The sequence below is a fragment of the Bufo bufo genome, chromosome 5 (genome assembly GCF_905171765.1).
Source record: "Bufo bufo chromosome 5, aBufBuf1.1, whole genome shotgun sequence".
In the NCBI taxonomy this organism is placed as follows: Eukaryota; Metazoa; Chordata; class Amphibia; order Anura; family Bufonidae; genus Bufo; species Bufo bufo.
The window spans coordinates 260,065,201-260,092,267 of NC_053393.1; the positions used below are offsets into that span (position 1 = coordinate 260,065,201).

Here is a 27,067-nt window from a genome sequence, read left to right on the forward strand (position 1 = left end):
GAAATTTTTTTGGGTCTTCCACTTGACTTTTTTGTTCCATAACCCTCAGGATCATTTAAGAAATGAGTCTTACTGCGTCCCACCTCAGCAGCGATGGCGCGCTGTGAGAGACCCTGCTTATGCAGTTCAACAACCTGACCACGTTTAAAAAGGGAGAGTTTTTTTGCCTTTGCCATCACAACGTGTGACTACCTGACAGAAAATGACAATGAATCCACATCTTTGCACAGATTTGGCCTTTTAAAGGCATGTGGTTCTAAACTTTTGATGAGCTGAAAAACAGCCTGTTTCAGTTTATTCGTTGTTTTCATTAAATTGAATGCTCAAAAAATGTTTTGTCTCACTCCCATTTCTTGTTGCATGTTGAAGCTCTACTTGGAACCTTGTTAAGATCCAGCCATGCTAAATATGATTTGCCATTTTTCAAGTGGTCTTAAACTTTTGATCAAGACTGTATATATAATTTAATATAAAGAGTCCTCATGAGACAACCCCTTTAATTATTTATTATAATATTGATAGTAGAATCAGATTCTGTCTAAAGGGCCCTTTACACAGGCCGAGAATCAGCCAGATAATCGCTAACAAGCATTCATAGGAACAATCGTTGGCAATTATCTGGTGGTGTAAGGTGCCGCCGATTACACGATGAACGAGCATCTTTCATGTACTCACCTATATCCTTGTTTGCCAGAAGCAGATTATGCAGTCTAAACATCCTCTACTGCAGGCAAACAATGATTATGTATGGGGACAAGTGATGGCATTAGTGGTCGCTGCACCCCATACCAGGTTTGCCAACGTCCGTAGATTTACAGACATTCCGCAAAAACAATTTTTTTCTTCGGTCTGTAGCCTACACCATAAAAAAAATCCTGTTTGTGACTTAGATTCAGTATGCATGGCGCATGCACCATAAATAATGTACTGTGGAGGAGATTGCTGCATGTAAATGCAGTGGTGTCCTCCAGTGACGAACAGGTGCTTCCCAGGAAGGAACGCTTCCTTCCCAACAATCACCTGCTAAATTGTCCCATGTAATTCGGTATTCCATATATTCCCTGTACAATTACCATATTTACAGTTACTTACATTTCTTTCAACTGAATTTGTTGGTGTTTAAGGCTACAGTAACACTTCATTTGCAGTGTCGTCTTGCCATAAGCGTTGAGAAAACTCCCAGCTCGAATATCAATTATATAGTATCCATTGGCCCCATTTACCCAACAGAGGCCAAAAGTGTGTCCTTTTAGCCTCAGATGGGCCGGTATGCATCGGTTTATCCCCCCCCCCTCCCCCAGCTGTATGGAATAATTCAGTAGACTGCTCTATTCCATACAGAGGCATCCTGCAACACTGGAGTCTACAGTGGCATCCATCAGAGATATATGATGAAAAATCCTCCCAGCATATACCTCTAATGTGCATTGTGAATTACTGACATATTTTTGTAGACAGTCATATTCCAAAATTGTAAATTCAATATCAGACAGAAAACTTAAGATATTACATACTGTGCCGTGTTTGTGTACTGTGGTTGTACAGTTCGCATTTTCGTGAACGGTATGAAGCTTGAATTTGGATTATCTATATCTTCTGAGTTTGTAGAACCAGTAAAGCCACTGTGTGGATAAAAGCAAAGAGTATTGAATGCATCCATTCTTAAATTTAAACCTTGCATCATTGTGATACATTGATATTAATTTGGTATAAAAGATTGTTTAAAAAAAGTTGTGTGATTATTGGTGAATGATGTAAAAGGATGCAAAAAATGACAGCATTTTTTTCCCATCACTCCACCCCAAAGATAATAAAGGGGGATTTTATATATATATATATATATATATATATATATATATATATATATATATATATATAGTGGGGTTTCGCTCTGGTAGATAGGGTAAGCGGCCGGAGTGCAGAGGCAAAATTCAAGTTTTTAACTCAAAACGTCACTGTTTATTCACACTTGAGGCAATTTCACAAAACAGCACGCAACTTTGCAGTCTTGGTGTTACTTCACACACAATGGAAAGTTCATATAACACAAGTCACCTTGCTGGCAGTTCTGCCTCCAGTAGTCCACAGCAGGCTTTAGGAGGCCTGTTTCCCCAGCATGCGGCTCTCAGCCCTCTAGCACGGCACAAAGCCTCAGATCCCAAAAACAGAGACATCTCTGCTGAGCCCAGCTGCCTATTTAAGGACAGCCAGGTGCTGCCAAAACCCGGACCGGCACTTAAATGCCAGTCCGGTATTTGACCTCACCTGGCTGGAAACCACCCCAGCTGCACATGCTGGGAGGAAAATACCTGCCTTGCCAGACACAACCCCTCGCTGTGTCATATATATATATATATATATATATATATATATATATATCTCACTGAATGATAGTAGTAAAACATAAAAAATGTTAAAATGTTCATATTTGGTATTGTGATCGTAACGATCCACAGAATAAGGCTACATGCACACGACCGGTGTGTGTTTTGCTGTCCGTAAATTGCGGATCCGCAAAACATGGATGGCGTCCGCGTGCGTTCGGTAATTTGCGTAATGGCGCGGACAGCCATTAATATAACTGCCTATTCTTGTCCGCAATACAGAAAAGAATGGGACAGGTTATATTTTTTTTGCGGACCACGGAACGGAGCAATAGATGCGGACAGCACATGGAGTGCAGTCCGCATCTTTTGCGGCCCCATTGAATTGAATGCGTCCGTATCCAAGCCGCAAATACTGCGGCTCGGATGCGGACCAAAACAGCGGTCGTTTGCATGAGGCCTAAAGCAGACACATTACTTATGCAGCTTGGTTAACATCACAAAAAAAATGATTCTTACTGCCAAATCCAGTACTTTAAGCTTGTATCATAGAACATTTTATAAGCATTAGATAAAACATTAATGAACGAAGGAAAGAGTGAAATAAACTAAAGTTTTGGAGTTATAGGAAGCAAATACCTATTAATTCTAGGGTGAATCTCAAAGTCTCTACAAATTATGTAGGCCACCTCATTTAGTAAAATATGTCTAATATAAACAGAATTAATTACTTATTCATAGAACAAAGCTGATCAGACTTCATCATGGAAAATGCATTTGTCAGCAAGAGCTGCACTCCCTTCATTGTTTACCTGGTACAGTTCTGTACACTGTGTAGTGGCTTTGCCTGGTATTGCAACTCAATATGATTAAAGGATAACTGTCATATTTTTTATTTTTTTGGAGTATTGGATTGTGGTGATTAATATCTCCTTGGTGGCCCTATTTCAACTTTTCACTGTGTATTCAATTACCCCTTAATTCCACATTTTTGTCCCCTGTACTGCCTACTTTTACCTGTGCTTAAAATAGGGTTGCTAGGCATGGTCGTCTAAACAGATAGACGGAGCACACAGCGTGTAGGCTCACATAACTGACAGCCAGGGGCTGTAAGTAAATGATTAAAGCCAGGTCCTCCCCAGCAGCTGATAACAGTGCCTGGGCTGTGTGCACCTCTCCCTGTCCCTGCGCTTGGCAGACGCTCCTTCTCTCTGCAGACTTGAACCAGCGCACAACAGGGAAGGGAGATGCCATCTGCTCAGTGTATAAATGAAAGCAACATGTGGTAAGAGGACCCCTTTGTGCTGCAGGAGATTAACCCTTTAGGGGGGAGAGCTCTGGTTACTGACACTTTTGGGGGGCTATTGTTACTGGCTAGTGAGGGCAGGCGGGATTAGCCTCAGGGTGAGGGCAGTGGCGGCCATCTTAACTGAATAGTGAAATTGCAGTTTTATACAGACTGTTTGCTAAGGGCTGAATCTTATTAAATATGGGGTAAGTCAGTCTAATAGTAACTGATTCTGGAATATCATGTTATTACTAACTACATATATGAAAATTGAAATTAGGGTCTAAATGTGACAGTTATCCTTTAACATAAAGGGAATCTGGCAGCTCCAAAACACCCTCCAAACAAGAGTAAGCAGTGTGCGTGAGCTCAGGAGTCCTCTCCAGTGCATTTTGCTGCTGGTTTGTCCAAACACAGCATCGGAATGCAAGTATGAAGATAAAAATTACACAACCGACTCAGCATCTCATACTATACAGTCGTGGCCAAAAGTTTAGAGAATTACATAAATATTGGAAATTGGAAAAGTTGCTGCTTAAGTTTTTATAATAGCAATTTGCATATACTCCATAATGTTATGAAGAGTGATCAGATGAATTGCATAGTCCTTCTTTGCCATGAAAATTAACTTAATCCCAAAAAAAACTTTCCACTGCATTTCATTGCTGTCATTAAAGGACCTGCTGAGATCATTTCAGTGATCGTCTTGTTAACTCAGGTGAGAATGTTGACGAGCACAAGGCTGGAGATCATTATGTCAGGCTGATTGGGTTAAAATGGCAGACTTGACATGTTAAAAGGAGGGTGATGCTTGAAATCATTGTTCTTCCATTGTTAACCATGGTGACCTGCAAAGAAACGCGTGCAGCCATCATTGCGTTGCATAAAAATGGCTTCACAGGCAAGGATATTGTGGCTACTAAGATTGCACCTCAATCAACAATTTATAGGATCATCAAGGAAAGAGGTTCAATTCTTGTAAGAAAGCTTCAGTGCGTCCAAGAAAGTCCAGCAAGCGCCAGGATCGTCTCCTAAAGTGGATTCAGCTGCGGGATCGGAGTGCCACCAGTGCAGAGCTTGCTCAGGAATGGCAGCAGGCAGGTGTGAGCGCATCTGCACGCACAGTGAGGCGAAGACTTTTGGAAGATGGCCTGGTGTCAAGAAGGGCAGCAAAGAAGCCACTTCTCTCCAAAAAAACCCATCAGGGACAGATTGATCTTCTGCAGAAAGTATGGTGAATGGACTGCTGAGGACTGGGGCAAAGTCATATTCTCCGATGAAGCATCTTTCCGATTGTTTGGAGCATCTGGAAAAAGGCTTGTCTGGAGAAGAAAAGGTGAGCGCTACCATCAGTCCTGTGTCATGCCAACAGTAAAGCATCCTGAGACCATTCATGTGTGGGGTTGCTTCTCATCCAAGGGAGTGGGCTCACTCAAAATTTTGCCCAAAAACACAGCCATGAATAAAGAATGGTACCAAAACACCCTCCAACAGCAACTTCTTCCAACAACCCAACAACAGTTTGGTGAAGAACAATGCATTTTCCAGCACGATGGAGCACCGTGCCATAAGGCAAAAGTGAAAACTAAGTGGCTCGGGGACCAAAACGCTGACATTTTGGGTCCATGGCCTGGAAACTCCCCAGATCTTAATCCCATTGAGAACTTGTGGTCAATCCTCAAGAGGCGGGTGGACAAACAAAAACCCACTAAGGCTCCATTCACACGTCCGCAAAATGTGTCCGCATCCTTTCCGCAATTTTGCGGAAAGGGTGCGGACCCATTCATTCTCTATGGGGACGGAATGTGCTGTCCGCATCCACATTTGCAGATCCGCACTTCCGCATCCGTGCTTCCGTTTCCGCAAAAAAATAGAACATGTCGTATTCTTGTCCGCAATTGCGGACAAGAACAGGCATATTCTATTATGTCGGCAATGTGCGACTCCGCAAAATGCGGAACGCACATTGCCGCTTTCCGTGTTTTGCGGATCCGTGACTCCGTGTATCCGCAAAACACATTGCGGACGTGTGAATGGAGCCTAATTCTGACAAACTACAAGATTTGATTATGAAAGAATGGGTTGCTATCAGTCAGGAATTGGCCCAGAAGTTGATTGAGAGCATGCCCAGTCGAATTGCAGAGGTCCTGAAAAAGATGGGCCAACACTGCAAATACTGACTCTTTGCATAAATGTCATGTAATTGTCGATAAAAGCCTTTGAAACGTATGAAGTGCGTGTAATTATATTTCACTACATCACAGAAACAACTGAAACAAAGATCTAAAAGCAGTTTAGCAGCAAACTTTGTGAAAACAAATATTTGTGTCATTCTCAAAACTTTTGGCCACAACTGTACACTGCTTACTCTAGTTTGGGGGTGTTTCAGAGCTGACAGATTCCCTTTATATTGGACTGAGCTGCATTATCAAGCACCAAGCCTGGCCACCACAAAATGTCCAGAGCTAGTAAACAGTGAAGGGGACCTTTAAGTTGGCTGAATGGTGTGCGACCCTATTGATCTGATATTGATGGCTACCTGATCATTAGGAAAGGCCACTAATACTTTACTCCTGGAGAATGTCCAAAACAAATAAAGTAGCATAGTGTATGTGTGTTGCTCAACACACTGCACTTGTCCCAATGTAAATCATGCTCTGGAGCAAAGAAATCCACCGTATTGACCATAGCCAAAGTAGCACTGCAGACAGATATTCCTCCGACACTCATGTTAAAATCAATCCCTTATTGATTGCCAATTGAAAAAAAGCATAGTGTAACAGTCCAAAAAGCTGCTTACACATTTCAGACATTAACTTTATGCTATGATTCACTTTGTCCGAAAAGTGTGTTTTTTGGACTGTTACACTGTATTGTTTTTTTTTTATCGGCACTCAATAAGGGATTGATTTTAATGAGTGCTGAAGGAGTACCTGTGTCTGTACTCCTGGAAAACACTTTTAATTTCAATTGTGTCCTCCAATATTCCGCTAGATACAATGCGAAATAATAACCAGTGAGATAATAGCTCTTATTTTTCAGATGCCCTTTGAAAATGAAAAGCAAACCCTGATTGGTTGCTAAGGTAAACTGATCGACTGTTCGTTTGCACTTGTTTTGATAAGGGTATATTCACATCTGCATTGGAGGCCTTTGCAAATTCCATTCTAAATGCCAGACCAGACAAAGTAGTACAGGATGCCGCATTTTTTGTCCAGTAACATGCTAGGTTTTCTAACAGAAATGAGATGGATCTCATTATCATGGGGCGCTGTTCATTTCAGTCACTTGATGGAATAGCTGCTACCATTATTTTTGTTATTCTGCTCCTATAATATTGCAAAACAAAAGAAATAAAAATGCTCATGGGAACCCATCCTCTTGATTGCTTTTGGTCTTGTTGGTTTATATGAAGAAAGATCATGCTTACCAATAGCCTGGGATGTGGTCCATACGAGGATAGGGAGATATACTGGATGAGAGAACATTAGAGATGAAATTAGTAAAACAATGGGGCAGTAAATTAAACCTTGAAAATATATTGATTAATAAGTACACACAACAGAGAATTTAGTATTTACAAGGGACTGGTTTCTGTATAAAGTTATAAGGTTATGTAGTAGACTAGGGTTCACACAGTATGAAGAATAAAATAATTCACTGCACCAACAGATAATAAAACCACCACCAAATACACATGTATTGATGTATTCTGAAAAAGCAGTAATTAAATTTTAATGTTTGTCCAATAACAAGCACATTTAAAGGTATTCTTCTGGCCTGTACCTAAATTAGGTCTTTCAGCTAACCTAAGCAGCACTTACTTTTCTTGATCCGGGCTGGGATCATGTGACTGATGAAATGGCTGCAGGCTCTCCCTCATATGTCCCCATAATGCAGATGCAACTGAACAGGAAGAAAGCGGGCAGTGAGGCAATCACATGATCCCAGCCACGAATGCGGAATCGGCGCAGTGATGGAAGGGTAAGTACTGCTAAAATTGATTCCTCTCCACAGGTTAGCTGAAAGAGCCATTTTAGGTACAGACCCAGAAAGCCCCTTTAATACTTACAAGGCAAGAGGTTTTTTATCCCCATGGAACATTCTTGTTTGAAATCGGTCCCACATTCCACCAGCTACCTGAAAAGGTTGTTAAAAACAGGAAGGACTGTGTAAATGAAATGTAAAACTGAATTAAAATGACCACCTACATTCAGCATTCTAACAAATAACTCAGAATAGGTCATCAATATCACACACGGCACCCCTGCCAACCAGCTGTTTGAAGAGAAGGCAGTGCTCATACGAGCTTTGCCTTTTCTTCATTGTTTGCCATCGCAACCACAGCTGTGAGCAGGTGTAATTACATCTCAGCCATCCATTCACTTCTATGGGACGACTCTGTAGTATTCAATTGAATAGGAAGGAGCCGTCTCTTTGAAGTGAATGGGACGGCTTAGGTGTAATTATACCTGCTCACCGCTGTGGTTACAATGGCGAACTGGTAAACAATGAAGAGAAGGCAGCACTCGTACAAGCACGGCCTTCTCTTCAAACAGCTGATTGTCAGGATGCCCTGTATCAGACCCTCGCTGATCTGATATTGATCATCTGTCCTGAGGACAGGTCATCAAAATAAACAGGACAACCCCTTTAAAGGGGTTGTCCAAGATAATTAAGGGTCTGAATCAAGCCCAATTGTTGTAAAATAAAAAAAATTCTGCTATGCTTCTTCTTCTGGCTTGTTCTCTGCACCACAGGTCTGGTGCTTCTGCCACTGCTTGTTACAGATTAAAGAGGTGACGTGTAGGTGTACAGCACCTGACCAATGCAGCCAATCACTGTACTCCAAAGGTATACCGCTGAGGACAGTAATTTGCTGCAGTGGTCACTTGCGGTATATACCTGCACGACACCGGTGCAGTATGTAAAAAAGTAGTGGCAAGAGGATGGGACCAGTGATATTATTTACAAAAATCAGGAGCTTGTCCTACATTTTTTATTATCTCAAACTAACCCCTGGAGCCGCATATTACAAATATAGGCTACACGCACATGACCGTGCTGTTTTTTGCGGTCCGCAAACCCCGGATCCGCAAAAAACAGCAGCCGCCCATGTGCCTTACGCAATTTGTGGAACGGAACGGGCGGCCCATTGTAAACATGCCTAATCTTGTCTGCAAAACGGACAAGAATAGGACATGCTATATTTTTTTTGCGGGTCCTCGGAACGGAGCAAAGGATGCGGACAGCACACAGAGTGCTGTCTGCATCTTTTGCGACCCCATTGAAGTGAATGGGTCCGCACCCGAGCCGCAAAAACTCCGGTTCGGATGCGGACCCGAAAAACGGTCGTCTGCATGAGGCCATACTGTTTGAGTAAAACGTCAGATATTTTCTTGTGCCAAACTCCTTATGCAGAAGAAAAAAAATCAAGATAGGACAGGAAAAGCAGCATTCTACACACATTACTTTGTGGGGACAATCAGATATCATGGTGGTATCAACATATGGAAGCTACTGATTGAATAACTGCAAATACAGCTTGTAAATGATATACATACTTGCCAAACTTCAGGCTGAGATGCATATCTTTTCAAGGTAAAGTGGTGTGAGATGGGGTCAGGCATTTTCTCTATTGTTGTCTCAGGTGGTTTTATTTTTGCTGGTAGCTTAGTGTCCCATGAAACATCTTCATAAGCTCTGTGGAAAAAAATGTAAACTGAAAAAGTCAAAACATATTAAACCACCTACCGTAAAAGGGGTGCAGTTGAGCTGACGGCTCTAATTGTGGAAGCCAAACAGTGTCTACTCTGACAATTCTAACTATCTTAAAGATACCCGTATTTTAAGTGCCACCATCGTATGATAGCCGCATTTAAAATAACATGGATTTTCATGATTTAGAGGTTCTGAAATTGTGCTAAACTGTAATAATTCTGTACCCAATGCTGGTCTTTTTTGTTTTATTAAGTTTTTCAGGTATAACACAAAATTAGAACAAATTAGAAGATGCCCGTCTGCCCCCACATACTCGAGTTTACAAGCACAGACATAAGTGAAATATATCAATATAACATTAAAAGGTACATATATTATACAATCAAATATTCACATGTGATGTATATGGATGAACCAAACATATGGGCAAAGACAGAGAAGATATTCATATTTGAAACATGAATATCTGGAAGTAGCATATCAATAGCTATCCAGTCCTGGAATATCAAGCCAAGATGAACACAATTTTTTTAAATTTAGAATGCGATCACCTCTTCTGAAAAATTGCTCTTTCGTATTAACAGCATTGCATAAGATTTGTCTATAAATGCTTGAAGAAAGCTGACTCCACCGATAAGCTATTCATTTATATGCAATATAAAATAAACATCTCACGGCAACTTTATGATGTGTGTCTAATGTCAGCTCATCTACATAGCCCAATAGACATATCTTAGAACCTGTTAGCAGGTTTGAAGAACACGTTTTGTTAATAAACTCTATGACATATAATACGAGATCTGCAGGCTCTCTAGGACATCTGACATGCATCCTATGACATCATTTGGCATCTGAATTATATCCTATGAGTTTAAGAAAAAGAGGGTTTTTATACACTCTATGGAGGAAATACACAGGGGACTGGATTGGGAACTTAGCTCCCTAGTGACCAGCCTGTTTTAGGCCTTAGTGACCAAGCAATTTTCATTTCCAAGAGCTTTCCAAGAGCTGTATCTTTTTCAGTTTTCCATCGATGTAGCTGTATTAGGGTGTGTCTTTTTTTTTTTTTGTGGCACAAGTTGTAGTTTTAATGGCACTACTTTAGGGTAGACATAACTTACTAATTAATTTTTATTAAAGGGGATGTCTCACTTTAGCCAATGGCATTTATCCTGTAGACAAAGTTAATACAAGGCACTTACTAATATATTGTGATTGTCCATATTGCTTCCTCTGCCGGCTTGATTCATCTTTCCATCACATTATACACTGCTTATATTCAGGGGTTACGACCACCCTGAAATCCAGCAGCGGTGGCTGTGCTCGCACAATATAGGAAAAGGCACAGGCCTCTCTAGTGGCCAGAAGCGCAAAAGTGCGCATGGGCTGGTGTTTTTTCCTATAGTGTGCAAGCACGACTGGTTGCAGGGTGGTAGTAACCCCTGGATACGAGCAGTGTATAATCAGATGGAAACGTTATTTAAGCCAATAAATGAGGCAATATGGACAATGACAATACATTAGTAAGTGCCTTGTATTAATTTTGTCTACATGATAAATGCCATTTGCTGAAGAGAGACGGCCCCTTTAACTCTTTCTGGAGGGTGGATGTGAAAAAAATAGCAATACTACCACTGGGTTTTTACTATATAAATCTTGCTGCGTTCATTATTTTAGGTTTTACTAATTTTGCACAATAAAACCCTTTTTTTTATAAAAAAATATATTTTTGCATTGCTGCATCCCAAGATCCATAACTTTTTTTTTTCCTTTCTACAAAGCTATATATGAGGGCTTGAATTTTGAGATACCATTTTGGGTTACACACACACACACTTTTTGATCACTTTTAATTCCGTTTTTTTTGTGATAAAAAAGCAAAAAACATAAATTCAGGCTTTTTTTTGCGTAGCTCAGTGTGCGGGATAAATTTCATAATTGTATGGTGTGGGTCATTAAAGATGCAGAGATAGCAAATATGTTGAGAGGATTTTATTTTTGCAACTTATTTCCATTGAAAATATTTTTTTTTAGGAGAAAAAGGTGAATTTTTTAAAGGCCCCATTCACATGATTGTATTTTTGGTCTGTGCCCGATCCACATTATTTGCAGATCGCACACGTATCCATTCTATGGGTCCGCGAAAAAAACTTAGTGCTGTTCGCATTCGTATCTCCGTTCCATAGTCTGGCAAAAAAGATAGAACATGTCTTATTTTCGTCCGTTTTGCGGTCCAGAATAGGCATGGTTACAATGGATCTGCAAAAAAAAAGAAATGGGCAAAACATGGACGTCACACGGACACCATACATATCTTTTGTGGTATTGCGTTTTGCGGACTGCAAAATACATGCGGTCGTGTGAACGCACCCGAACCTGGAAATTTTTTCATTTAATAAAACTATATTTAACTTTTTTAATCATTTATGCAGTACAGTGTATAATACTTTCAAAGCTATACAGACAGGCTGTGCCAAAGAGGTGCAGCCTGATGGATAAACATTGTAGGCAGACTTGGTGGGCCTTCACTAGACCCCCCGACGTCCATGCTGTGATATCAGTACCCTGCAATCTCATTCACAGGGTGCTGATGCCTGACAGAGGGAGCTTCCTCACTCTAAACCACTTAGATGCTGTGGTCACTATTGGTCATCTAAAGGGTTAAACATCACGGATCATCGCTTCTGATGGTTCTGGCTGTTAGAGCAGGAGCCAGACTCTCATGTGCCTTAGACTAGGCTACTGTAAAAAGGAGGAGGCCTAGCCTAAGGCACATTAGTGACCACTGTAAAAAAGCTTATTGGTGGTCCTTAACGTGTAAAAGTGGCCCTAGAAAAAAATCTAGAAGTAGCCTTAGTGGCCATTGTAGTGTTTGGTATAATGTGAGAAGTCACCTAAGGAAACTACAAATAAAAAGGTAAAAAAAAAAGTTTACATTTTTTTTAAAATATTAAAACAAAACCAAAAAATAAAAAAATCAAATCACCCCCTTTGCAAATACATATAGCATAAGTACAAGATCTGCAGGCTCTCTAGGACATCTGACCTACATCCTATGGCAGGGCTGGCCAACCTGAGGCTCTCCAGCTGTTGTAAAACTACAATTCCCACCATGCCCTGCTGTAGGCTGATAGCTGTAGGCAGTCTTTGCATGCTTGGAGTTGTAGTTTTGCAACAGCTGGAGAGCCGCAGGTTGGCCATCCCTGTCCTATGGCATTAAGAAAAAGAGGAGTTTTACACACAAGTTGGGAGGGGGCAGATTGGTAACTTAAAGTGGCCCTGGAAAAAAAATCCAGAAGTGGCCTCAGTTGCCTTTGCAGTCTGTGATATAAGCAATATAATAATTGCATGTTGGAAGTCCCTAGGGGAACTAAAAATAAAGGTTAAAAAAAGTGTTTAGAAATATTAAAACAAAAATAAATAAAATTTAAACCACTCCTTTTCTCATTTTACAAATAAACAATAAAAAAATAAACATTATTGGTATAGCTGTTTCCAAAAATGCTTGACTTAAAGGGAACCTGTCCCCGGGATTTTGTGTATAGAGCTGAGGACATGGGTTGCTAGATGGCCACTAGCACATCCGCAATACCCAGTCCCCATAGCTCTCTGTGCTTTTATTGTGTAAAAAAAACTGATTTGATACATATGCAAATTAACCTGAGATGAGTCCTGTCCCCGACTCATCTCAGGTTAATTTGCATATGTATCAAATCAGTTTTTTTACACAATAAAAGCACACAGAGCTATGGGGACTGGATATTGCGGATGTGCTAGTGGCCCTCTAGCAACCCATGTTCTCAGCTCTATGCACAAAATCCAAGTTCCCTTTAATAAAGTATGAAAGTATTGTTAAAATATTCTAAAAGTATAAATAGTATTCTTATAGAAGTATAAAAGTACCCTTCTGCATGAGGATTGAACGGTATGGTGAATGGTGTGCTGGAAAAAAAAATCTAAATGGCTGAATCTATATTTGTTGGTTGCATCACCTTCCAAGCAAAGACGCCAACACAAGTAGGCAGGGTCAGCAAAGCAGCAGTTATTCCCACATTGGGGGTTGGTGGGGCCCCTCCCTGACCCTTATATGCAGCTTTATAGTCAAACCTGGGGCACCATTGTTTCATACACATGGGATAGATGATAAATGTCTGATTGCTGTTGGAGCCACTGCTGGGGGGTGCCCATCAAGGTCCCAAGCCCTCCATTTCTTCTAATCGCAGGACTATCTTTCAAATGGGTTAAATGCATATATTAAATTCAAAATATTTCATTTACCCTCTTTCAGAAGCAACAATTTTTCATTGTTTGCCATTTAGTTTTTACCCCCTGCCATTCAAAAGCAAAAGCCAAAAACTTTCATCGAAAAATGTTCTAGTTGTTGATGTATTGGAAAGCTGGAGCAGCACTCTTCAAACAGTGGTCCGATCACTATGGAATGCAAATTCCATTTATCTAGAGAAACTAAGCTATTGATGTATAAGCCAAATAGAAAGAGCTTGTCACAGCATCCATAAATATCCAAAATTCTGCTTTATTTCTTTATTTATGTACCACAAGAAAAATCCAATGTTTCAACCCTTTGTGTGGGACACAAATCAATCTGCTCAGCTCCTCCTGCTCTATAAAATGTTGCTTATAAATATATAAGCATAAGAAAAACTTTATACATTTCAGATTACTGTAATCGTAATAAGCTACAGAATAAAGTGAATGTAATTTTATTTCCAAACTTTTTCCGAATGATGTAAAAACGAAACCCATTAAACAATGGCGGAATTGCTTTTTTTTTTCAGTTCTAACCCATTTATAAACATTTTTTCTAGCTTCCCACTATATCGTATGGAATATTAATTGGTACCATTAGCAAGTACAACTTGTCCCACAAATAACAAGCCCTCATATGACTATGTAAACAAAAAGGTCAAAAAGTTATAGCCCCCTGGAAGGCAGGGAATAAGAAACAAACAAATGGAAATGGCTGTCTCAGGAAAGGGTTGATAGGGGGAAAAGACTTGAGGGACAGGGACATAATATTACAAATCATTGGTGTGGCTTTCTGGAAGAATCTGTTCAGTTCTGGGCACTAGTTCATACAAAGTATGCCCTAGAGTTAAAAAAGCTACAGAGCAAAACAACTGATAAAGGGTATGAATGGTCCTGGGGTCCATTTACAAGAGCCAATGAAGATGGCAAATCAGCCCAATAGTTGCCTGATTGTTAAAGGGGTTGTCCCACAAATAATATTCTACAGTTTTCAAACCAGCACTTGGATTGGAATACTTTTGTAACTGCATGTAATTAAACATTTATTAACTTTAGGATTTTTGGACCCCGGACCCGAACATTTCAGTAAAAGTTCGGGTTTGGCGCTTTCTTGGCGCTTTTTGAAAGGCTGCAGAGCAGCCAATCAACAAGCGGTTAACTGTCTGACCTTAGAAGCCATCACAGCCATGCTTACTAATGGCATGGCTGTGATTGGCCAGTGTAGCATGTGACCCAGCCTCTATATAAGCTGGAGTCACGTAGCGCTGCACGTCACTCTGCTGTGCTTAGTGTAGGGAGAGGATGCTGCTGGTGATTTCAGGGAGAGAATAGGAGAGAGTCTTTGCTCAAAATCTTAATCTAACTCAGCGATCTACATACATTGTGTTTTGTGGGTGCAGGGCACAATTGTTTTTTTCTGCCCTGAGCCCATTGACCGAAAAAAAATAACTTTAATAAGTCAGTTAGGTGGGCGGCGGCAGCCATTTTATGCAAGCTCAGTGCACCAGCACTGCATCTGAGCTTTTGGGACATTGAAAATCCCAATTTTTTGGGCAATATACAACATCTGGATTAGTCAGTGTGCAATTTAAGCTAGAAGTACAGCCATCATTTTCTGGGGTTTTAAAAACACACTTTTTTGCCAAAAACCACTATTTTCAGGCCTTGCAGGCTTATATACTGCTGTCATATTGAGTTATTAAACAAACATCCGTTTGGGCAAAAAAAAAAATTGGCAGCCTTTGCTGCATATGTCATTGTGAGATACACCCTTAATACATTTGGGTTAGATTCAGAGATTTGAAATACCGCCATTTAGTTCACAAATCTTTAATTGAGGCCTAGTCTGGTTCAGGCCGTGTGAGATACACCCTTTAAATACAGGGGTTTGATTCAGGTATTTGAAATACAGCCATTTTGGGCAAACAAATTTAATTGAGGCCTAGTCTGGTTCAGGGCGTTTCAGATCTCCAGAATACTCAACTCGCATGTTCTTCGGGGTTCCCTTCAGTACCTGGTGCTTTGGAGGGGATACGGTCCTGAGGAAAGAATGTGGGTTCCGGCTACCGATGTCAACATGGCCAGTGCAGATAACGCCATTCTCAGCGTTACTATCCCACTTCTATGCCTCCTTGAAAAAACGCTCCTGGCGATGATGGAAGAGAATGTGGCACAGGAGGAGCAGGAGGAAGAGGGATAATTTCGTAGGGTTTCCGGCCAGTCATTCCCAAGTGGCTCCGAAAGTGGGTTCCTGCACCCACAAACCCAAGGTACACAATTGTCCAGCCATCTGACAGCGGGGGCACAGTGGAAGCACAAGGCGAAGGCAGAGGACGAGGAACAGGTCGCCAACGCAGCTGGGGCACCGTCAGCACCTCAGAAGGCAGGGTTAGCATGGCCGAAATGTGGAAAAGCTTTGTCAGCACGCCACAACAACCAGCACCACCAGCTGATATGGAACGTCTTAGCAGGAGGCAGCATTTCACCAACATGGTGGAACAGTATGTGTGCACACGCCTACACGTACTGAATGACGGGTCTGCCCCCTTCAACTTCTGGGTCTTCAAATTGGGCACATGGCCTGAGCTTGCCCTTTACGCCTTGGATGTGCTGGCCTGCCCTGCAGCCAGTGTATTATCTGAACGTGTGTTTAGCACGGCAGGGGGCATCATCACAGACAAGCGCAGCCGCCTGTCCACAGCCAATGTGGATAAGCTCACGTTCATTAAAATGAACCAGGCATGGATCCCTCAGGACTTGCCGTACCTTGTGCAGAATAGACATGTATACCGGCACTAACCAGCCATTGTTATACTGCAGCGCAATTGCTAATTCTTGTATTTTGGATATTTCACACTCTTTTAGAGTGTACCCTAATTTTAAAAAATAAAATTAAAACCAAAAACCTAATGTTTGCTACCTCATCCTCCTCCACCGCCGCTTCCACCTACACCGTTACGTCCATCGCCTCCTCAAACTCCTACTCCATATGGAACTCCACCTCATAAATCTATTTTTTTTTTATTTGTACGTATTTTATGTTATATCATTTCACTACTTTGTCATTTACATTTTCGGGTGAAATTCACCAATTTTTGGGTGTATAGTACCACTGCTATACCTAGTAGGCCGGTTAACAAAAAAAATCAATTTGTCAGTTACATTTTCAGTTAAAATTCAACAATTTTTGGGTGTGAAGTACCACTGCTATACGGTACCTAGTAGACAGGTTAAACAATAAAAAAAAATTGTCTGTTACATTTTATGGTGAAATTCACCAATTTTTGGGTGTGATGTACCACTGCTATACCTAGTAGGCCGGTTAAAAAATAAAAATAAATCGTCCGTTACATTTTCAGTTGAAATTCAAAAATTTTTGGGTCTGAAGTACCACTGCTATACGGTACCTAGTAGACAGGTTAAACAATAAAAAAAAATTGTCTGTTACATTTTATGGTGAAATTCACCAATTTTTGGGTGTGATGTACCACTGCTATACCTAGTAGGCCGGTTAAAAAATAAAAATAAATCGTCCGTTACATTTTCAGTTGAAATTCAAAAATTTTTGGGTCTGAAGTACCACTGCTATACCTAGTAGACCGGTTAAAAAAAACAAAAAAAAAAAACATTTGTCAGTTACATTTTAGGGTCAAATTCGCAAATTTTTGGGTGTAATATACCCCTCCTCTACCTAGTTGACAGCTTAATAAATTTCAATAATTTTTATTTTACATTTTTGGGTGACAATAAACAATTGTTTTCTGTCATAGACCCCTGCTCTACCAGGTCTATAAATTTCTGTAATTTTTCTGTTACATTCTTGAGTTCACATTATACAATTTTAGACGTGAATAAACCCCTGCTCTGCATAGGTAACAGGGAATAAAATTTCTGAAATGCTTCTTTAATTGATGCGCGCCACCTCCTTTGATTCAATGCTTAAACTTAAACAAGTTGTACCACATTTGCACTTTAATAATTTGTCCCACATTTCTGCTATACTCTTTTGGCCAACATTTGCGCCTCAATAGCTTTTCCCACATTTCCGCTTGACTCTTTTGGCCCACATTTGGGCTTCTGTAATTTGTCCCACATTTGCGCCTCAATAGCTTTTCCCACATTTCTGCTCGATCCCAAAATGTTTTTATAAATTAATCTCCCTTAAATTTGGTCTCTTTTTCTCACACTCCCTCTCTGGCCTGGAACCCTGATTCCCCGCCACCCGTGATCATGGTAGGCGCATAAAAGAACATCGAAAGTTGATAGAGCAGATATCAAATTGGATCGTGAACATCACGGGGACGTGCGACATGGTGGGGCAGTAAGTATGCACACGCCTACACGAACTAACTGACAGGGGTCAGCCCCTGCAACTTCTGGGTCTCCAAATTGGGCACTTCCACCTACACCGCCACATCCACCGACTCCTCAACCTCCTACTCCATATGGACCTGGTCCTCCTAGATCAAGATTATTATTTTTTATGCGTATTTTATGTTATTTTAAGTCATTTCCCTATCCACATTTGTTTGCAGAGCACTTGCCATGCTCTTAACCACATTTTGACGACATTTGCAGCCCTCTAGCCCTTTCCATTACATTTTTACAGCCATTTTAGTGCTCAAAAGTTCGGGCCCCTATTGACTTCAATGGGGTCCGGGGTCAAGTCTGGGTCAAGTTCGGGTCCCGAACTCGAACTTTTTTCTGAAGTTTGGCCGAACCCGTCGAACCCGAACATCCAGGTGTCCGCTCAACTCTACTACTAAGTTATTAAAGGAAATCTATCTGTATAGCGCCACCTGTTTGCTCTTTTTCTAATTTCTTTGTCATACTCACTCTGCACATGCTTAGTTCTATTCTTCAACTGCCACTAGCTTAAGCATACAGGACATACCCTCTGAAAAAGGCACACCCTCTGAGCTGCCAGCTTGACACAAATCTAGCAGAACAATTGGAGCAATAAATGGGGAGATTTCTGGATCCCTGCGAGGTACAGGGCTAATTCTAGCTTTGTTAGAAAGGGGATAACCCCTTTAAAGGAGTTGAAAGCTGCATTTACATGCAACAATCACCTCCACTGTATAGGGCAATCTCTGGCAGCAGATTGCTGTTTACACAGACCGATCTGCTGACCATACACGGTGACTTTAGTGTCTGCATCAACAATGCTTTCACATAATTAATGAGCATTAGCTTGTTCCATCAGCAGTATCTTTGTACAGGGCAATTATCAGGAAAGCTTCTCTCCGATAACTGCCCTGAGTTGGCCAATGCTTGTAAATGGGCATTTAGTTATAAGGAAAGATTTTTAAAAATGTAATTTATTTAGTTATGAGAAGAGATGTCTAAGGAGGGGGGCACACAATTTTCTTACATAAATATTTAAATGGTTTATAGAAAAATTATGGTCAAAGTGGTTTCACATAAAATCCCCTCAAAAGACAAGGGAGAATTAGTGTCGTCTACAGAAAACAGGGCTCAGTCTCCACAGACGAAAAGGCTTCTTCACCATAAGAGCTGTGAATTTGTGGAATAATCTACCACAGGACATGGTCACAGCAAAAATAGTTGATGGTGTCAAAAAAGGTTTAGATGATTTCTAAGGAAAAAATTATACTTACCGGTAATTTCCTTTTCATGAATCCTCCACGATGGCATTACTATGAGAGATGACCTCCTCCAACCATATAGGGACAGGTAGAATAAATTGGATCCCCCCCTTCGGCTCTTCCTCAGTGTCTTTCTGGAATGACAGCCTAGAGAGTCTTGAATTTTTGGTTGCCTTTAAACCCTTATTTGCTCCTTGAAACTGTATTAACTAATAGTCTGATTTTCTAATGGAGCTAGTGGCTTGTGGAATTTTCTTTTGCCTTCAGAATTTGGCTTTTCACAGAAGGAAGGAACTACATTTCATCAGATAAATTCATAGTAGACCTGCTTGTATTGACTCCTTGGTGTCATCTGACAACAACAAATATCTTTTAAACTCTGACCCAGAGGAATCATCAGAATCTATTAATTCTACATCAGAGTCTGAGTCCAAGTCAGAAGATTAGATATCTGAGCTGACGATTTTGGTTTCTGTTCTTTTAAGATGCAACAGTACAGCTTCTATCTCTTGTTTAATAAACATTTTCAGTTCCTCTTTTAAAGTGGGAACTATTGGGGACATTTATTAAGACTGGTGATTTAGACCCTGGTCTTAGTCCTTATGCACTGCCGAAGGATACGCCAAAGTTATTTGGCGGTGCCAGACTCTACATAACTTTGGTGCTACCTCCAGCAGGCCATGCAACATACTAAAATCTACATCAGCTCCTTTGCCATTTTCACGCCAGAAACTGGCGTTGGATATGATAAATGAGACAGGCCTGCCGGCTTGCCCTCGTCTCTGCCCATGCCACGTCCCTTTTTCTTGTTACTCGGGAAAAGTGGTGTGAGCGGCAAAAAGTCTCAGATTTTGCCGCAAGAAAACATTGCAACAAAATCTGCAACATTAATACGCCAAAAAGTGGTGTAAGTGTCATAATAAATGTCCTCCTATGTCTGTCCTTGCTACTCTTGCATACACACATGGAGAGAGACATAACACAGGAGTTAGCCAAACAAAACACCAAAGGGCTAACATTCCCACAGAAAGCGCAGGCACTTAAAGTGTCAGGCCCAGAGAGGTCTGCATGGAATCAGTCCCCAGTTCAGACATCCTGACAGCCCCTTGTGTAGCCAAGCGTGACCCATAAGCTCCGTCCACATCACTTGCGTAGTGCCATACCAGAAAAGGCCCTACCGGCAATTCACATTCAGCTACCTGAGGCCCCTACCAACATTATCTGCCAGCGCCAAACCTATTGGATAGTGGAGGGCGCACAAATGATTGGAGGGACTCCTTGAGTATCCAGTCTTCACACGGATTCTCCCACCTGGCACGTACAAGGCAGGGGAAAAGAGGCAGTTGCATGATGCATGAAGCAATGGTCCGATACCAGCTAACCACAGGTGCCCAACTAGGGGCTGGGCTCCTGTCTATGTCCTCCATGTGAATTTAAGCATTCAAGGCAAAACTACTGACCCTGTACTGCCTGTCTCCACAGAAACAGCCCCAAAGCACTGCTGTGAGAATGACCTATCCCCATCTGAAAGGGACAGGAAGACATCAAGGAGGAGAGTCATCTCTCATGGTAATGCTGTCGTAGAGGATGAAATGGAAAAAGTAACATTAATGGTTATGTAAATTGGTAGAATTCGTGCTTCCCACACCCAGTTCCTTAATTCACATCCCCTCCTATCCTTTGGTTGAACTTCATGGACACACATTTTTGTTTGATCTCACTAAGGCCTCCTGCACACGGCCGTTTTTTTTTTCCCGTTTACTGGCCGTTTTTTGCGTTCCGTATACGGTCCGTATACGGAACCATTCATTTCAATGGTTCCGCAAAAAAACCGGAATGTACTCCGTATGCATTCCGTTTCCGTATTTCAGTTTTTCCGTTCCGTTTTAACATAGAACATGTCCTATTATTGCCCGCAAATCACGTTCCGTGGCTCCATTCAAGTCAATGGGTCCGCAAAAAAAACGGAACACATACGGAAATGCATCCGTATGTCTTCCGTTTCCGTTCCGTTTTTTGCTGAACCATCTATTGAAAATGTTATGCCCAGCCCAATTTTATCTATGTAATTACTGTATACTGTATATGCCATACGGAAAAACGGAACGGAAAAACGGAACAGAAACGGAAACACAACTGAAACAAAAAAACGGAACAACGGATCCGTGAAAAACGGACCGCAAAACACTGAAAAAGCCATACGGTCGTGTGCAATAGGCCTTACTATGTAACTGTGTATAAATAAGGAAATGTAAAATATTTTAACATTTGCAAATCAATTATCTCATAATTCAAAGGGACACTATTTAGCCAAATTTGTTTTTGTATTGGTTGCTGATGAAATAGCAATTTTTTCACAGAATTACATTATCAGGATAACTATTTTGTTAATCACCTGTGAAATTGGTTTTTGAAAGTTCTTCATCACTGAGTTTTACTGGGCTAATATCACATAAAATGTATTTATACAATTGATGCACGGTTTCCCAAACCGATATCTGAGGTGACCTTGAAGACATCTATAAAGCAAAATTTGCCTCATAGGCAAACTTTCAACATGAAACTGACAGTTACAATGCATTACAATCCAGTATATATTGTAATGCATTGTAGAAGCGATATGACCCTCAAAAGTTGAAGTCCCCTAGTGGGACAAAAAATAAAATGGGGGGAAAAAAACTTTTATACTATAATAAAAAAAATAAAGGTTTCTAGTAAAAAAGCCCTTTCCCCTTCAAGCTATTTAGACATATTAAGCATTGCCACATCCATAATGACCTGCTCTATAAAAATATCACATGATCTACCTCATCAAGTGAATGCCATAAAAAGAATATATAAAAACGATGCCAGAATAGCCATTTTCAGATCACCTTGCCTCCCAAAAACATATCAAGCGATCAAAATGTTGTATGTACTCCAAAATTGTACCAATGTAAATGTCAACCCTTAAAAAAATGAGACCAATGCCAGAAAAAAATGTCTCTCAGAAAATGGCAACACATTTTTTCAAAAATGATTTTATTGTATAAAAGTAGTAAAACACTATCAAACTATATAAAGTTGTAATATCTGTAATCATATTAACCAGCAGAATAAAATTAACATTGAATCTTTCCTGCATGGTGTATGCCCTAAAAACAATAAACAACCACTAATAACTAAATTAGAACTCCTATTAGAACTCCCAAAACAAATTACCATGTATATATATAAAAAAAAAAAAAAACAGCTGGGGAAAAAGGGAGGTAAAACGTAACTTTTAATAATACTGCATAGCACACACACTCACTAGATGGATCCCGGAATGGTTTTGTATTGAATCCTAGGGTCCATCGATAAATGTATATATGATGTCATATGAGAATTGGAACGTTCTTACCAATTCAGTAGTACTTCAGATGGAACCAATCAGACAACCATTCTTTCTTGAGCTGTCTTGTATATGTTCCGATGACTTCGGAGTTCTCATGTATAGAATTATCAGCAGGAACGACTGTCCCTAGTAGTCCCTAGATGTAGGAAGGGGAACTAGGGCAGCCCTACCTATCTATACAGAGCAACTCGCCCCGAAAGGGGCGAACCCATCTGGATACCTGTTCCTAGTCCGGGCGGAATCCCTAATGCACCCTATGAGATAGTTCCCGACGAGGCATGTTTCATTTGGTAATTCATCAGGGGAACAAAAATACAATGTGACACATCATATTTGCGAAATTAGGCTTTATCAGGAAGGTGAAAACTGGCTGTGTCTTGAAAGGTTTAACACCTTAAGGACCACCATTTTTCACCTTAAGGACCAGGCCATTTTTTTAAAACTTGACATGTGTCACTTTATGTGGTAAACACTTCAGAATGCTTTTACTTATCCAAGCGATTCTGAAATATTTTTTTTGCAATACATTGTACTTCATGATAGTGAAAAATTTCTGTCGCTATAAAATTAATCTTTATTTATTAAAAAATCCAAAATTTACAGAAAATTTAGAAAAATTAGCAATTTTCTAAATTTGAATTTATCTGCTTTTTAGGCAGATAATGATATATCATAAGAGTTATTACTTCCCATATGTATATGCATCATTTTGTAAATGTAATTTTATTTTTCAGGATCTTATAAGACTTTTAGAAGCAAATTTTTTAATTTTTAAGAATATTTCCGAAACCCACTTTTTTAAGGACCACTTCCATTCTAAAGTCACTTTGTGGGGTTTACATAGTGAAAAACACCCATAAATGACCCAATTGTAGAAACCACACCCCTCAAGTTATTCAAAAGTGATTTTACAAACTTTGTTAACCCTTTAAGTGTTCCACAAGAATTAAAGGAAAAAAAGATTACATTTTTACATTTCACTTTTTTGGCAGATTTTCCATTTTAATAAATTTTTTTCCTGTAACACATCAAGGGTTAACAGCCAAATAAATCTCAATATTTATTACCCTGATTCTGCAGTTTAGAGAAACACCCCACATGTGGTCGTAAACTGCTGTACGGGCACATGGCAGGGTGCAGAAGAAAAGGAGCGCTGTATGGTTTTTAGACGGCAGATTTTACTGGGATAATTTTAAGTTGCCATATGACGTTTAAAGACCCCCTGATGCACCCCTAGAGTAGAGACTACAAAAAAGTGAACCCATTTTGGAAATTATAGGATAAGGTGACACTTTTATTGGTACTATTTTGTGATATATATAACTTTTGATTGCTCTGTATTACACTTTTTGGGAGGCAAGGTAACAAAAAAAATGGCTGTTCTGGCACAGTTTTATTTTTTTATTTTTTTACAGTGTTCAACTGACAGGTTAGATCATGTGCTATTTTTATAGAGCAGGATGTTATGGACACAACAATACCAAATATGTCTACTTTTATTTATTTTTTGTTGCAGTTTTACATAATAAAGTATTTTTGAAATAAATGTTTTTGTGTCGTTTTTTTTCTGAAAGCCATATTATTTTTCAGGGCGATTATCTTATGTATGGTCTCAGTTTTTGCGGCATGAGGTGACAGTTTTATTGGTACTATTTTGGAGTACATCCTACTGTTTGATCGTTTGGTATTACACTTTTTGTGACGTATTGTGACAAAAATTTTTTATTTTTTGGCATGGTTTTTATTTTATTTACGGTTTTCACCTGACAGGGTAAATCATGCAATATTTTTATAGAGCAGGTTGTTACGGACGTGGCGATACCCAATTTGTCTATTTTTTATATTTATTTTGGTTTTACACAATAAAAGCATTTTTGAAAGAAAAACAATCATGTTTTTTATGTCTCCATTTTCTGAAAGCCATATCTTATTTATTTTTTGGGTGATAGTCTTAGGTAGTCTTATTTTTTGCGGGATGAGAAGGCAGTTTGATTGGTAATATTTTGGGATACATACTACTTTTTGATCATTTGATATTAAACTTTTTGTGATGCAAGGTGACAAAAAATAGATTTAGCTCATGTGATATTTTTATAGAGTAGGTTGTTACGGACGTAGCGATACCTAATATGTCCGTTTTTAAAAATATATTTTGGTTTTAAACAATAAAAGCATTTTTGAAACAAAAAAATTGTGTTTTAGTGTCTCCATTTTCTGAGAGCCATATCTTTATTATTTTTTAGGTGATTGTCTTAGTTAGGGTCTTATTTTTTGCAGGATGAGATAACGGTTTTATTGGTATTATTTTTGGGTACATATGACTTTTTGATCACTTGGTATCACTGCAGGGACCTGGCAGTCACTGATAGCTGGGCCCCTGCTGTATCCGCCGGCATCACTGTAAAAGCAGATAACGGTGAATTAACCCCTTCTATGCTGCGTTCAGCGCTCACCGAGGCATAGAAGGGGTTTGTGGTCAGTGAGGGATCCCATCGGGTGCCCACTCTGTGGTGACAGGGACCCAATGGGTGAGAAGACAGCCCGATGCCTTGCAGAGGCTGTCCAATGCCTTGCAAGGCATCAGGACCTGCCTTCTACAGAAGCCAAGGAGTTCCAGCCCCAATGTAATACACTGACAGGCAATGCATTACAATACAGATTTATTGTAATGCACTGCAGAGGGGATCAGACCCCCCCACCATAAAATAAAAACTGTCAAATAAGCTATTTTTGTTACCTTACATAACAAAAATTGCAACAGAAAGTGATCAAAAATGTGTATTCCCCCAAAATGGAACCAATAAAGTCATCAGCTCATCTTCCCCAAAAAATGAGCTCCTACATAAGACAATCGCCCAAAAAATAAAGACAAATATAGCTCTCAGAATATGGAGACACTAAAACATCATTTTTTTGTTTTAAAAATGCTATTATTGTGTTAAAGTGAAATAAATAGGAAAAAGTATACATATTAGGTATTGCCACATCTGTAACAACCTGCTCTATAAAAATATCACATGACCTAACCCCTCATGACCTAACTGTGCCAAAACAATCAATTTTTTGGTCACCTTGTCCCATAAAGTGTAATAATGAATGATCAAAAACTCATATGTACCCAAAAATGGTACCAATAAAAACGTAAACTCTTCCTGCAAAACATGAACCCTTGCAGAAAAATGTAAAAAAATATGGCGTTCAGAAAATGGAGACACAAAACATAATTTTCTTTCAAAAATGCTTTATGTAAAACTGAAACAAACAAAGAAAGTAGACATATTTGATATCATCACGTCCGTAACAACCGGCTGTATAAATATAGGACATTATCTAACCTGCCAGATGAACGTTGTAAAAAACAAAAATGGTACCAAAACAGCCATTTTTTGGTTACCTTGCCTCACTAAAAATGTAATATAGAGTAATTAAAAAAACATATGTACCCCAAAATAGTACCAATGAAACTGTCACCTTATCCCGTAGTTTCTAAAATGGGGTAACTTTTTGGGAGTTTCTACTGTAGGGGTGCATCAGGGGTGCTTCAAATGGGACATGGTGTCTAAAAACCAGTCCAGCAAAATCTGCCTTCCAAAAACCATACGGCGCTCCTTTTCTTCTGCACCCTGCCGTGTGCCCTTACGTCAGTTTACAACCACATATGGGGTGTTTCTGTAAACCGCAGAATCAGGGTAATAAATATTGAGTTTTCTTTGGCTGTTAACCCTCGATGTGTTAAAGAAAAAAAATTATTAAAATGGAAAATCTGCCAAAAAAGTGAAATTTAGAAAGATCATCTCCATTTTCCTTTAATTTTTGTGGAACACCTAAAGGGTTAACAAAGTTAGTAAAATCAGTTTTGAGTAACTTAAGGGGTGTGGTTTCTAAAATTGGGTCATTTATGGGTGGTTTCTACTATGTAGGCCCCACAAAGTGACTTCAGACCACCAGAATTAGCCCTATTAAACTATCTGACATTAGCGATGTGCTAATGTCAGCTGAACCTAACTAGTCTATTCCTACTTTTATCTATGCCCCCGTTACTCCAGAAATATAACTTTAATAATATGCTAATTAGCCTCTAGGTCCAGGGGGGGCGTTGCCCCTGCTCCTAGAGGCTCCGTTCTCCCACCTCTGGCCACACCCTGCTACACTAGATTGACAGGGCCAGGCAGCATTCACCTCCTCCTGCCGGCCCTGTGCGGGAAATCTCGTGCCGTTCAGTATTCGGTGCTTGCGCAGTGAGGAAGCCGGCAGCCGGAGGAGTGCCCTTCACTCAATGCGCCGAACACTGAATGGGACAGAGCAGGCGTAAGATTTTCACAGCAGACAGGGCTGTCAGGAGGAGACCAACACTGCCTGGCCCTGTCAATCTAGTGTAGCAGGGTGTGGCCAGAGGTGCGAGAACGGAGCCTCTAGGTCGGGAGCAGGGGTAATGCCCCCCCCTGCTCCTAGAGGCAAATTAGCATATTATAAAAGTTATATT

The 27,067-nt window shown here is 40.1% G+C and overlaps 1 protein-coding gene across 1 annotated transcript in view; it reads right to left on the reverse strand.

Moving 5' to 3' along the window:
* Positions 1-27,067, reverse strand: part of SPATA48 (spermatogenesis associated 48) — a 63,029-nt gene that overhangs the window by 16,948 nt on the left and 19,014 nt on the right. The window contains exons 4-7 of the mRNA XM_040432530.1: positions 9,177-9,315; positions 7,685-7,752; positions 7,043-7,084; positions 1,515-1,622 (exon numbers count right to left, since the gene is read on the reverse strand). Of these exons, the coding sequence (XP_040288464.1) occupies positions 1,515-1,622; positions 7,043-7,084; positions 7,685-7,752; positions 9,177-9,315 (357 nt within the window). The remainder of the gene's footprint in view (positions 1-1,514; positions 1,623-7,042; positions 7,085-7,684; positions 7,753-9,176; positions 9,316-27,067) is intronic.